This window comes from Microcaecilia unicolor, chromosome 4 (genome assembly GCF_901765095.1).
Source record: "Microcaecilia unicolor chromosome 4, aMicUni1.1, whole genome shotgun sequence".
In the NCBI taxonomy this organism is placed as follows: Eukaryota; Metazoa; Chordata; class Amphibia; order Gymnophiona; family Siphonopidae; genus Microcaecilia; species Microcaecilia unicolor.
In genome coordinates, this window is record NC_044034.1 from 320,058,907 (window position 1) to 320,073,626 (window position 14,720).

The window sequence follows — 14,720 nt, forward strand, 5'->3', positions numbered from 1 at the left end:
GACAGGTATTTGTAACCAGGGCTGGCCATTGTCAGAGACAGGATGGATCTTTATTTCACTCCACAAGCACAAGAAAGTAGAGGTGCTTTATTTTCTGCTTGAAAAGGAGGACCTGACACGGCCCATGTTTTGGTGGCACAAACCACATGCTTCAGGGGTCACAATAGCATTCTTTATAACCACAATAATGTGTTTAAAACACTGAGGCAGCACTATCTCTTGGAGCACAGGAAATGTTGCTGAGAAGAGAAGTAATTTCAGGGAACCATACCCTGGAATCCAAGAAATGTCCACAGCAGAAGCAGGAAGACACCCTCTACAAAGATCCACACAAAGAAAGCCAAAGCAGGAGTAGAGGATGACAACAATAACCAATCCACCAGGGAGATGTAGTTCAAAGCAGATTTATTCAAGCACCAAAGCTAGAAGACCCAACACGGGCTGTGTTTCGGCAGATACAACCGCCTACCTCAGGTTTCAATATATACAACTTAAAACACTGAGACAACTGAGAATAATGTATGGCACTGTAGCATAAGTCAATAAAAGCAGCAGCCTCCACAGCATAGCAATTTGGAGAGTAAACTACTGTGGAAAATTCACAGGTCAGCATAAAGTCCTGGCAGGCGGCTGCATCTGCCAAATACTGCCTGTGTTGGGTCTTCTCATTTTGGGGTCTTCCTGCTTCTGCTGTGGACATTTCTTGGATTCCAGAGTATGGTTCCCAGAAATTATTTCTCTTTCTAGCAGTATTTCCTGTGCTCCATGAGATAGTGCTGCCTCAGCATTTTAAACACATTATTTTGGTTACAAAGAATGTTACTGTGACCCCTGAAGCAGGCAGTTTGTGCTGCTGAAACATGGGCCATGTCAGGTCCTCCCTTTCAAGCAGCAAATAAAGCACTTTTATGCACCATTTCCTGTGTTGGATCATCCTTTGGCCTGCCTCTACTTTCTAGTTTCTTCTGCTTGTGCTTTTGCAGTACAGGTTCTTCCTGTTTGCTATGCCTGATCTTTATTTCACTCAACATGACTTTTCTTATGTTCTTATGATGGATTTTCTTCAACTGCCAACTGCATTATTTAAAAATATTTGTTTGCATCACAGTTTTAATAGTACCAAAGAGGCAAACATGCAAACTATAATCCTCATGTAAATAAGAACACATATGGGTGTAATGAATACAATAATGCTGATGAATTTAAAATAGCCTTACATAACATCAGTGTTCATTATGCACCAAGGTTCTGGACAGTTACAAACCCTGTGATTGTCATGCGATATTCCCAGCACATGGCCCAACATATGTGTGACGAGCAAAGAGAATTTCTCAATTTTCATGTTTTCAGGAAACTGAATAGAACCAAACAGAAAGAATGAGAAATAGTTACAAGTTTGAGCTACTAGATAGCTGGAAGAACCAAAACTTAGACTCTGATCATGTATAACATTATTTGGCAGTTTACCATACTGATTCCACAGTACCTTTGGTTATTTTAGATTATCCTGACTATATTATTTTTGGAAAATTGAAGCACTTATATGAGAAATATTGATAAAATTCAGATATGTGAGCCCAAAAGACCCAACTCCACCAGGGAGGGGGTCATTCTACATAAGCATCAAGAGATTAGTATTATCATAATCTGAAGAGAAACCATTTAATTAGAACCCTGGATCCTGTCATGTACTGGGGTTGCAAAAATGCAGGGAAACCATCAAAGGATTCAGACTGAAGTTTAACTAACTTGCTCTCTGAAGCCTCCTCAGTTCCTATAGAGCTTGTTAGAATATGAATGTAATGAATTGAATCCTACTGTCCTGTCCATGGAGAACACCTACTGCAGTTATATAACTTAGCTTTTTCCAAGAACAAGTAGGAATGCAAGTCCTCACAAATGAGACTCCCTAGCTATAGGTTGCTTTCAATTAAAACACAAAACAAATGGGATGGCCAACATGTAGATACTGAAATTATTTTTTTGTGGTAACAAGCTTTTTCTAGGTTTATATTATTTTTTCTTTCTTTTTTATTTTTATTTTATACTTATTAATTTTACATTTATATCAATGAACATAAATGTTTGGAAATATCAGCAATCATAAAACAAAAGGCATTATATACTTATATCAAATAATAATATAGTATAGAAATCTTCATCTTAACTTTGTCCACAATAATTTTGACTCAAGAAACTAGGAAATAATTATAAATGAAAAATATATGGTAAGTTAAATTAAATTACAAAACGGTAGGGAGAGAACAGATGTCTGCAGCCAATATAACATCATTTCTAACTAGGGAGGCAAATCCACAGGTGGTCTAACCCTTTTTCTTGATTCAATAAATTCTAACAATTTCTTGGGGGTAAAGAAAATATAATTTACCAATTCAAAAGAGACATGACATTTACAAGGAAATTCTAGCAAAAATGTACCTCCTAATTTAAGAATTCTTGATTTATACAGCAAGAATTCTTTTCTCCTCTTTTGTGTACTTCTTGCCAGGTCAGGAGAAACCTGAATCTTTTGCCCAAAGAAAGGATCATATGTATGGCGAAAATATGTCCGAAGAATATTATTTCTGTCTAGTTCAAGAGCGAAAGTTACTATTAACGTCATTCTTTCAGTAATAAGTTCAAGAGAGTTCTCCAAGAATTCTGTAAGATCTAGATTAGGAACAGTCTGTGGTGCTCTTTAATAGATCTAGGTCTCCCTGTTATATATTGGGCCTGTGTTATGGGGGGATATCCCTCCACTGGGATCCCCAATATATCGCCAAAATATTTCTTAAGCATTGTCCACCACTGTAATCAAAGGCGGGTGAGTCCAGAGGAAAGACCTCATCTTAAACCAACGCAAGCGGGAGCACATCAGGGCCCAACATAAGTATCACTGACATAGCACCCTTGTAACACCTGAGTATGCAGCTACCCTCCATACAGTGTGCCTGCAACCCCCATAAGTACTAGAATCTGTTGAGCCAACACCCAACCTATGAGATATGGAAACAAACAGAGGAAGGAGGAAGCCTATTGGTCACCATCTTCCAGCCACCAATACAAAAGCACCCAGCGTGTCACACACACCTACCTAGCACATCACAGCCACAATGGCAGGGGAAATAAAATGGTTAACCACAAATACCCACAGTGGGAATCAAACCCACATCCCCTGCATTCAGGGACACAGGCCCAAACCCTAATCCAAACACACATCTGACAAAGGGGTGTTCACTGACTACAGAGGGCCCTCACAACATCAGTTGCCCTGCAAACGGATGGTACCACGCTCTCTAACCCACACTCTTTGGAGAGACAATTGTCTGCTCCAAAGGCCAGTATGCTGCCTTGTGAGACATCCTCAAGGCCCAAGGTAGAGACCCCTGAAATCTCCACATTATGGTGGGCCCCCAACCCCTCCCCCCCATGGAAACTCACACCTATCTGTACACTTCCCTTCCCTTTGACTTAGCATCAGCTATTTCCTGGCAGGGAAACTGTTCATTTTCTTATCTATTGCTGTATATGTTTCTGTCACAGAGAACTGAATCTTAGGTGTTAGCATGCAAAGCTATGGTTATTATCATAGAGGAAACTATGTAAAGAATTGTACCTCAGAGCAATCTCCTTCAGAGTGTGTGTTTGTACCAAAGAAAGGCAGTATATTAAATCCCATAGAAAAAAAATCCATTTATTTTGGCAGTAATTAATTTTTGGATTGGGGTTTCACTATTGATGTGGGCTTCTTTCTATTATGAATGTCCCTTGCCTGTGGTCATTTGCATGTGTGATAAAGATTTCTGACATATCCATCATCAACATAATCATCATCATCATCCTCTCCTTCAGAGCCCAGGTGCATGCCAAATAAATCTGCAATTCTGTGACACTTGATGCAGGTGCACTTACCTCTCATGGAAAAGAGGCTTTCTCATTATATCTCTGCTGCAGCCTGCACCATGCCCTCCTGAAACCCAGGTAGCTCCGATAGTTCCCCTCCATCTTGAAGAGCTTGGTGACCCAGGGGATGAAGAGTTCTGCAAGGATCAGGGTGCCTGCTGCTGAAAACTTTGGGCTGCCTGATTGCAGTCGCCATGTTTACAGTGTCCTCGCATGCATGAAGTCATCAGCCACAATGCACTTATGTCAGCACGCATATGAACATGAGCAAGGAAGTATGAATATGAAAGTATCAGCATGAAAAATGAGTGCCACGCCATACTTAGCCACGGATTTTTATGGAATCATTCTATAAAGAATGCGGCCTCTTCTGCACCCTTTGTAGAATAGTTGCATAAAGATCGGCCCTCAAACTTGGACATGTGCCCACCTGTTTCAACGTCATTTACTGAATCTAGCCCAAAGCGTGAAAATGTATGCACAATTTTATAGAATTAGGGGGATAACACTTAAGGAACAATTACTGCTTATCCGATAATTTTCTTTCTAATAGTCCCACCATACCAGTCCAGATACTTGTGAGTTATGCTCATTAACCAGCAGATGGAGACAGAGAATAACTGTTGTGAGCTCTATCCTAAAAGGACACAATGCAGACTGAGCCCTTTGGTACCTTGAGTATCAAGCAGTAGAGAATAATATTCCAAATATCTTCTTTTTTTAAACAAGGTCATATCTAGCTTCATAAAGAAGTTAGCAAGTATGTAGAAATATAAACATAAGTCTTGCAGAAGAATCATGAAAGAATACAATAAGAAAACAGAATAATTTTGGGCGGGTAGATCTGGACTTCTCTGGTGGGACTAAAGGAAAGAAAAATAGTGAGTACAATAATACTCACTAGACCAGTGATGGGCAACCTTTTGAGCTTGGTGTGTCAAAATTCGCCAAAAAACCGAGCATAACTTGGGTGGTGTGTCACTTCGAGAAAAAAACCATAATTTCATGATATTTATAGTTTAAATAACAAAAATGTATAATTGTAATATATAACTGTATTTAATAAACCAAAAACTAATTATTTAACTTACCTGCTTAGTGACTTCTTTGTTCATCTGTCAGTCGGTTTCTTTTGTTGGTCTTGATATTATTTAACTTGTGTGGGGTGCCGTGAACTAAGATAAGTGAGGGGGAGGGGGAATTCTTTAACTAACCTGTTATCAATAGAAATCAAACAAAATAAAACATGGAAAAGAAAATAAGATGATACCTTTTTTATTGGACATAACTTAATACATTTCTTGATTAGCTTTCAAAGGTTGCCCTTCTTCGTCAGCTAATCAAGAAATGTATTGTTATGTCCAATAAAAAAGGTATCATCTTATTTTCTTTTCCATGTTTTATTTTGTTTGATTTCTATTGATAACCTTAAGAGTGGACTAACACAGCTACCACACTCCTTAACTAACCTGGAAAGGAAAAAAAGAAGAACAGCAGCAGCAGCAGCAGCAGGGTGAGACTTAGAAAATGAAAATCAGCTCACACTGCACATAATTCTCTGGAAGGTTTTCAGTAGATTGTCTTTCCTTCATAGAACTATGCACCCCTCCCCCCCAGACTGAGAAATGCCTGCCCTGTTAAATCATGGCATAACCTGCTGTTATATTACTTATATTTATCCCAAACAATTTAAGATTCTTAAGAATCTTACCTCACTGTTATGGCGGCGGCTAAGCAAGGGGCAGGCAGGGCACAAGAGAAGATTCAGAAGACAGAGACCAGACCGTCCCGCTGCAGCCTCGTGCTCTCGTCGACTCGCGATTATTATGGCAGCAGCTGAAGAGAAGGCGGCAGGCTGCAGACAGTAAGCTGCTGCGCCTGCGTGAAGCGTGCAGTGCGTGCAGGATTATCACCAGCTGATGCTGAGCATGCAGGCGCTGGCTGGCACGCGCACGAGCACAGACGCTGCCTCTAGCCTGCCTGCGTCGCCGTCGCGCATGCATCAGAGCAGAGGAGTTAAGAAGGTGAGGTGGTCGCGTGCTCATCGGAGGATTCTGTCGGGGAGTGCGGGGCGGATTTCAGCATTCCCTTGATTTGTCGAGAAACCTGGACAAATCAAGGAAATGCTGAAATCCACCACGTGTCAGCGAAAATGGTACGCGTGTCAGTGCTGACACGCGTGTCATAGGTTCGCCATCAGGGCACTAGACCAATCCATATACTTGTGGAATGTAGAAAAGCAGTCCCTAAAATGAAAGGGATTCTGAAATCTCAGCTGGGAGAACTACTGCGCCAAAATCTGCTCCAACATATAATTCTTGGCAAAGGCTGAAGTGAGGACCATGTTGCCACTCTGCATAAATATATCCTCTGGGGACACAAAATGAAGCTCTCCCCAAGAGGATGCCACCCTCTTATTGAGTGTGCTCTTGAAGCCTCAGGAGGCTGCTTAAACTTAAGAGTATAGGCTGAAGTAATCATCTCTTTTAGCCAGCAATAGTAACTTTAGAAAACACCTCCAAACAGGACAGTTTGTCTGACTTTCTAAAATCGTTTGTGACCTCCAAATAGTAAAGAACTAGAAGACCATAACATAAGAGTAGTCATACTGGGTCAGACCAATGGTCTATCTAGCCTAGTATCCTGTTTTCCAAATAGTGGTCAAGCCAGGTCATAAGTACCTGGCAGAAACCCAAATCGTGGTAACAATCCAGACTACAAATCCCAGGGCAAGCAGTTGCTTCACATATCTGTCTCAATAGCAGACTACGGACTTTTCCTCCAGGAATTTGTCCAAACCTTTTTTAAACCCAGATACACTAACCGCTGTTACCACATCCTCTGACAAAGAGTTCCAGAGTTTAACTATTCGTTGAGTGAAAAAATATTTCCTCCTATTTGTTTTAAAAGTATTTCCATATAACTTTCTCAGCATCCAGTATAAGCAGGTAACGGTGATATGTGTATCTGGGAGCTTTTTATATGAAGTCCACTGCAGTGCTCTTAGGGTGTTTGTGTGGCCAGTCTACTAAGAATGCTAGCTCCTCCTACATCTCAATGGCTTGATTTTCTACGTTTTTCACTTAGAAGTTTTTTTCCCGATAATGACCCACAAAGATAAATGCACAGAACACAAAAATATCTTGCATCTGGCCATTTCTCCCCCCCCCCCCCCAAAAAAAAAAAAGAGAGAGACATTTTGCTATTTTGAAAATGCCCATATTTCCTATTCAATTTGGGATGTCTAGCGCAAAATGTACAAAGTCCGACTTAGATGTCATATTCAAAATGCCCCTCCATGTCTCCCAGCTGTGTGTTTGTATTGTATATAGATGAGTATGATTTTATTAGGTATACAATCTGCCAAAATACAGTATCAAGCAGAACACTATTAACCGCTAAGATCATACAATGTTAATTATGTTCAATGGAAAATATATCTGTTGGCAGCCTGCTATGTGAATATTCCATCACTGTTTCATTATTGCTACCAAGTATTACATATTATGGGCATTTGTTTAAACTTTGATTGTTTTAATTTGTTTATCCAGACCTTACATTTACATGGTATTGTTTGTTAAACCCAAAGGCGAAACCTAATGGTGGTTATACAATTTGATATACACTGTGTTGTGCTGTAGACATTGTTATTTACTTTTGCAATGTGTATTTGGATGCCTGCTCTGGTGTGTGCATGTGGTAATGTTTAAATAACTGTCTACACTTATAGCTATGATTTCTGAACATGCGGCATCATTAAAGGACAGACTTTTAAATGCCCAATTGAGTATATATGCTAATCTCAACTTTGATAAATGTTTCAGACATATCCACCTTTGAAGGCGCTGTTTATCCAACTGGTTGGTGATGGCACAAGGAAAGCAAGTTTGGTCCAGTGAAGACTAACTTAAAATAACCTGTTCCTTAGCTGGGTTCTAGTATTATCTTATAGAAAATGTGACCACACCATGCCTTTGTGGTTATATTCCACAAAGAAGTTAAACAATTAACTGGCTTTCATGAAAGGTTTATATAACCTTTAGATACATGACTAGGACCAAAGATCTATATATATATATATATATATATATAAGGCACCTCCAACGTTCCAATGAAGCCTCAAGCCGGCTGAGGCGCCCGAGATATCCAGTTTGGCCGGCCTGCAGTCACTGTAGCTCCGCCCTCACGTCAAAACGCAATGACGTTGAGGGCGGGGCGGCAAATGACGTCAAGGGCGGGGCGGCGAAGGCACAATGCACAAGTTCCAGAGATTCAGTGACAGCAGCGCGGAGAGCGCTGCGAACTTTCATCACAAACTCGCAACCAAGTGAGTGAGGGACGGAGGGATGGAGGGAGGGAGAGGGGGGTGTGGAACTCGGAAGGGAGGGACGGAGGGGGGGTCTGGAACTCCAGAGGGTGGGAGGATGGTGGGGGGGGGGGATTACCTTGCTAGCGCCTGTTTCATTCTTTTCCGAAACAGGCATTTCTTACTAGTACACATATATTTATGCAACATCACAATTCCTCATGTACAAAACAACCTTTTACTGTGGACAGTGTTCACAATAAGCTCCTTTTATGATCGACCAGATAGATGAGATAAAGAGTTTTCAGTTTTGACACAGTATAAGTCAGCACAAGAACAAAATATAAGAAAACCAATCTACTGCATTACGGGCTTATAGCCCATTTAGTTCTGTTTAAACAAATGAGAAATCTGCATGAAGCAAAATATTTATTTTTATTATTTTGACTTATAAAACCATTTGTCCCTGAAACACGCTCAAAATAGAAGAATCCATTTGTGTATCTAAAATGTAAACTTCTTCAAATGAGATAAAGTGAAGATGTGACTCTATGTGCCCCAATGAAAGGAGAGTTTAATTTGACTTCCATTTAATTTCAATATATTCCATCATTATAACACCAGGCTTCCCAAGGCCGATTACAACAACAGTTAAGATGAACCCATCAGGAAACAGGATATCCTCACTTAAATCTAGCCATGTATTGCTGCATTCTATAGAACAGTATAGAAAAATTTCCACAAAATACAAAGTTTATTACTGATGTTTCTACCAGCTACAATAATTTTTTAAGTTGTTTTAGTGATACTCAATTTTATTTCATGATATATATCTAGATATGGGAAGCTTTCAAATAAATAAAAAAGCTGTCAAATAAGTTTTGAAAAATCCTTTATCCTCCACATTTAAAGCACTGTCTAGCCAACTGGAACAGCTTTAGACTTTGTACAGATGGATCACGCATAGGCAGTCTGTTATTTCTAATAATCTTTTGCTATTGTTTTCAAAAGCATTTGCTATTGTTTTGAGTGAACTAAAATGCTGGCAAGCTCTGCCTACTGGCTTCTGCCCACATAATGGGATAGGTGGGCTCATGCAGTCTCCTGTCTCCACCTAACTTTCCTTGGATCTGCATCAGGAGTTTGACTTAATCTGAAAATTTGATTATAAAAGCAGCACTAATGCATTCTCAATAGTGTTTGCCACAGGTCATGCTGCCATACAACATGAAGAATAGTTTGAATTTGCTTATTTGACTTATGACCATAATACATTGTTAACCTGTGTGTTGTATGTGAGAGTCAACTGTGTATAACTGGTTTTATAATCAAACTTTTGGATTAAGTCAGACTCCTGATGCACAGCATACAGCCAAAACATGGCCGTGTCAAGTCTACTTAAATGTGAATAAAGGTTGCTATATATGATTGGTGATTTTTCTCTTCTATTGATCGTCTCACTTTGTTCTTTTTGTGTATCTTGATTTGTGGAGGGCAGTTTCTCCTTGTCTTCTGTTTTCTGGCTAGATAAACAGCTCTTATAAAGATGTTTTGAGAAGCCGCCCAAGTCCTGATTTAGATTGCTTGGCAACAGAGGAGGTAAGATCCGGTTCCTCCCTGTTTGTTCAGATAATACATCGCTACTTGATTGTCTGTGCAAACTAGTATTACCTGACTGAGAATGCAGTTCTGGAAGGTTCTGAGAGTGTTCCAAACAACTCACAATTCCAGGAGATTGATATGATGATGATGCTGCTGCTCTCGTGGAGACCAAAACCTTTGTATTGGAGACCATCAATGTGAGCTCCCCCAACTCGTCATGGAAGCATCTGTGGTGAGAACCTTGTGATGTGGATGGGGTTGTAATGGAAGGCCTTGTGTAAGATTGTTGGATACCATGCACCACTGTAGAGAGTGGTGGAGCTGTGGAGTTATTTGGATTCAAATAGATAGTGGCTTGAAACCATTGAGAGGAGAGTGTCCACTGAGGAATGCGAAAGTGAAATCGAGCCAATGACGTTACATGGACTGTTGAAGCCATGTGACTGAGGAAGCAGAGTATTTTTCGAGCAAATATGAGTCGACTGGGATACCTGAGTGGCGAGATGTAGTATATTGTTCGCCCTTGTTTGAGGAAGAAATGCTCGATCTTAAGCTGTGTCGAAGAGTGCCCCTATAAACTGTAAAATCTGTACCGGCTAAAGATGTGATTTGGGGAAGTTGATGACAAATCCCAGGAGTTTTAGGAGTCTTACTGTAGACTGAATGGAAGCACTACTGGACTCCTGAGAGGCTGCTTTGATTAGCCAATCATCCAGGTATTGGAGGACATGGATGCCCTACCTGCAAAGCATTGCAGTTATTACTACTAGACACTTCATGAAGACCAGAGGCCAAGCCAAACAGTAAGATCTTGTACTGATAGTGTAGAGCTCCACAGTGGAAGTGGAGGCATCTTCTATGTGCAGAAAGAATAGGTATGTGCCTGTAGAGGTCTAGAGAGCAAAGCCAATCATTCAGTTGTATCAAGGGAGGTAGTGACCCTAGGGATACCATGCAAAACTTTTCTTTGAGGAAAAATTGTTCAGGTCTCATAGATCAAGAATCAGACATACTCTTCCTGTCTTTTTCAGAATGAGAAAATATCTGGAGTAGAACTCTTGACCCCTGACTGGAAGAGGAACTGGTTCTATTGCATTTTGCAGGAGGAGGCCTAGAGCTCCTCTCGAAGTAATTCCATTTTGACGGAGTTTTAATAAGACTCTTTTGGTGGATGATTAGGGGGTCTTTTTTGCCAATGTAGAGCATAGACATGTTGAATGGTATGTAGAACCCATAGGTCAGAGGTTAAGAAAGGCCATATCTGTGGGAACAGAATAAGTCTCCCTCTGACAGGTAGGTCATTTAGCATGGACAACTGTACTATGCCAATGCTCTCTAGGAAAGAGTCAAAAATTAGGTTCTTGTATAGATTGGGAGGGCATCTGGGACTTTTGTCCCCACTGCTGTCTTGGACGGAAGCATTGAGGCATTGTGAAGAAACAGTATGTTTTAAGCTTGTAAAATGTATTGGATATTTTCCTGCCTTAATTCCTGAAGTGTATTTCTTCAAGTGGCAAGCAAGTGGTGCATGTTTTATGTTAAAGCTGTTATATAAAAGTGAATACTCCCTCTTTTAGTTTCAATCAGTGAAGAGGTGATTTACAGTACTTGTGAGCAGTATACTTAAAACGTACTGACTGGGCTCTGATTGGCCCAGGAGCACTTTTCATTTGGATTTTACTGTGTTTTCCCCCAGTCTTAGCCAGGAAGAAAAGCGAGCAGGATCTCTTTGCTGAGGCTCAGTAAACAAACAGTTATATGTCCTGATCTTCCCAGGTACCTTTCAGAAAGTAAACAAATGTTTAGTTAGTGTTACCATATTTCAGATACCTGTTATTGTTTGCTGATTGCACATTTTTTGTTTATTGTTCAATTTTTAAGACAGCAAACAATTTTTCGTTTACCGTCTTCTTTGTCTGGACTGATAAAGAGTCCTGGTGGTTTGTGCGTTGGGTCTGTGAGTGCAGTTTGGATTGTGGGACAACTGGGAGTGTGGCTCCATTAACCTAGAAATCACTGGGATAATTTGAGAATGGGAGACTCACCAAGAGGCGGTTGTGACCAAGTCAGTGAGAGGAGGGTGCTAGTGTAGAGCACAAGCAGTATGGTGAAGGCACACCTGAGCTGTGCTGGGGATAGACCCTCTAAGTGGCCACGGAATAACCCCAAGCGATGTCTAGGTGTTTCATGACAGACCAGTTCTTCTTTCTTTGTGGAAGCGGTGGGATTGTCAGACTCAGTGTGTGGAGTGAGGGTCCCCATCCACTGAGTAGTTCAGATTTTTTTTTTATCTGTAACCTCCAGGGGGCAGAGCAGACTCCTTGTGGGCAGAGGCCTGTGAGTTGGCAGGGCCAGATGCCACATCAGCTTAGATACGGTAGACCTACTTGCTAGAGTGACAGTGGCTAGACCAGCTTCTGCAGGAGGAATGAGATCGGGAAGAGTGGGAACGGGAATTTGAATTCTATGTGCAGAAAATGAAGTTGGAGATGGAAATGGCTCGTGTCCAAAGTTCCAGCCCAATCCCTGCACTGAAGCCCGAGGCAGGATCCACAGCCTAGATTGGGACCAAATTATTTTCGCACATTGATCATACCAGAGGTGACATATCTGCCTTTGAAAAAATTTGCTGCCTCAATGAGATTCCTCATAGAGACTGGGTGCACTATCTGGAAGGAAAGCTCACTGGTACAGCACTTGAGGCATTCCAAGGACTGTCCATGGAGACGTGCACTCAGTTTGAGGAGATGCGCAAAACTTTGTTGAACCATTATGCCATTACCCCAGAGACCTACAGACTAAAGTTCAGGACTTTACAAATGGGGGCAGATGGTACTCACAGCGAGTTTGTGATTCAGCTAAGATACCAGCATCACTGGTGGCTCAGTGGATTTGAAGTTAAAACTATGGAGTCCTGCCAAAACCTGATTATCCTGGAGCAGTTTCTGCAGCGCTGTCGTCCAGAGGTGACGGAACATGTTCAAGATCATCAGCCCCATACTCCAGAGAAGCCGGCTGAGTTGGCTGACATCTTTATGGCTAACCGTCCCTGGTTGGCAAAGAGAAGCCATCCTTATCCACAGCAGCCAGGATCCTAAGCCAAATATTCCTGCAGCCTCGGAGACTGTCGGCTAACCCTCCAGTGTTACCCAAAATCCTAAAAACTTTAGGCATAAGCATCTTTGTTATCAATGTGGGCATACAGGACATTTCAAAGCTGACTTTCCAGATAATCCCAAGCCTGCACTAAAGAGCATTCAAGTTCTTGCACCAAGGCTGGCGGCTTTTGTGGGTAGCTCCAGTACCACGAAGGAGGCCCACACAGTTGCTGCAGCACAAAAAGTTGCTGGCCGTTCATCAAGCAAGGAAGAAAATGAGTTTCCACAGCACTACAGTACCCCAGTAACTGTGAATCAGACCTGGGTGACTGGGCCTGTGGACACTGGCTCTAGCATGACCTTGTTACAACCAGAGCTAGTACCGGAAGATGCTATTCTACCAGTCTGCACTGCAGAGGTAGTGCTAGCCAATGGATCCAGAGAGACTGTACCCATTGCTTGAGTATTCCTGGATTGGGGTACCAAAGCCTGGATACAAAGAAGTAGGCATTATGAAATACATGCTGGTACCAATGCTGTTTGGGACCGAAATGGGTCCAATGAACATTACTCTTGATAGCGGAGTCAGCATTTCTGCTATGGTGACCCATAGTCAGGCCCAAGCGGTCCAACAAGCAGAAGCAATAGAGATCACCTCTCCAGTTCCAGATCCTGAGCCAATCCAGGTGGAACCAGCTGACCAAGCAACCAGAGGAGGCGCTCCAGTGCTTCCAGCAGCACCAGTTCCAAAGGTGACTGAAGCCGTGAGCATGGAACAGCCTGACTTAACTGACACACCTATTGATCAGACTGATGACTCTGATTTGTCAGTCACCAGCAGAGACCCTTCCAGATATGGATACCGATATAAGACAGAGACATGTTATTCAGGAAGCACAGTGCTCTGACCCTGACCTGGAAGTCCTGGGGCAGAGGGCTGTTCAGCCAACCAATGAGACTCGTAAAGATCATATCCTTTGGAAGGGGGGCTTGTTGTATAGATAGATTGATCCTGTTGACCTAATAGGCCCTGGACAGCAGACGAGCAGCTTATAATGCCCAGGGCATACAGAGAACAACTTCTACAGATTGCACACAGGACATCAGAAAGTGACACTCATGCATTTACCCTTTCGGACCAAACAGGAGAAGGCTCCTTCGCCGGAGCCCCTTTTTTCGCGTTATAGCGAAATTAATGCAAGTTACCCAGGCTGTCTTTAAGGCATTTACAACTTGAACTCTGTACGATCGCTATATCTGCAATTTGACCCCTGAGGCAGGCACCTTTTTGGCGCCGAAACACGGCCCGTGTCAGGTCTTTGGCTAATAAAGTACTCCTGTTGTCCTAGTCTTGAAGGCCCAGTGTTGCTTTTTTCTTTTGGTTTCTCTGATTGTATACTGTATTACCCTCTCTGTCTGTACTATGCTAGATGTATGCAGCCCACCAAAAGAGTTATCAGGAAAGTGAACCCATACCTGACCTTCTAGCAGAGATATTACCAGAGGGATGTGACACTGAAGAGCGACTATTTAAATGTATAGACTGCGAAAAAACTTTCAGTCAAAAGGGGGAACTAGAACAACAGGAAAGAGACATTTTACATGATCTAAGTATGAGAAAGATTTCAGTATGAAGAAAGTGCTAATGCAGCACCTAAAAAATAATAAAGAAACTGGAATATGTACAGTACCAGTATAGAATATGGGAAAAGCTGCATCAATAAAGCAAATGTTACAGAATATCAGGAAAACACTGATAATAAAATATCTTCATGTCCTGGTTATCACAGTACCTTCAACCAGGAAGAAAG

At 41.7% G+C, this 14,720-nt stretch overlaps 1 protein-coding gene across 1 annotated transcript in view; it reads right to left on the reverse strand.

The window, feature by feature from the left end:
• The window catches only part of LOC115469725 (disintegrin and metalloproteinase domain-containing protein 9-like), a 247,157-nt gene that overhangs the window by 113,078 nt on the left and 119,359 nt on the right, over positions 1–14,720 (reverse strand). The window contains exon 11 of the mRNA XM_030202513.1: positions 1,218–1,354. Within this exon, the coding sequence (XP_030058373.1) occupies positions 1,218–1,354 (137 nt within the window). The remainder of the gene's footprint in view (positions 1–1,217; positions 1,355–14,720) is intronic.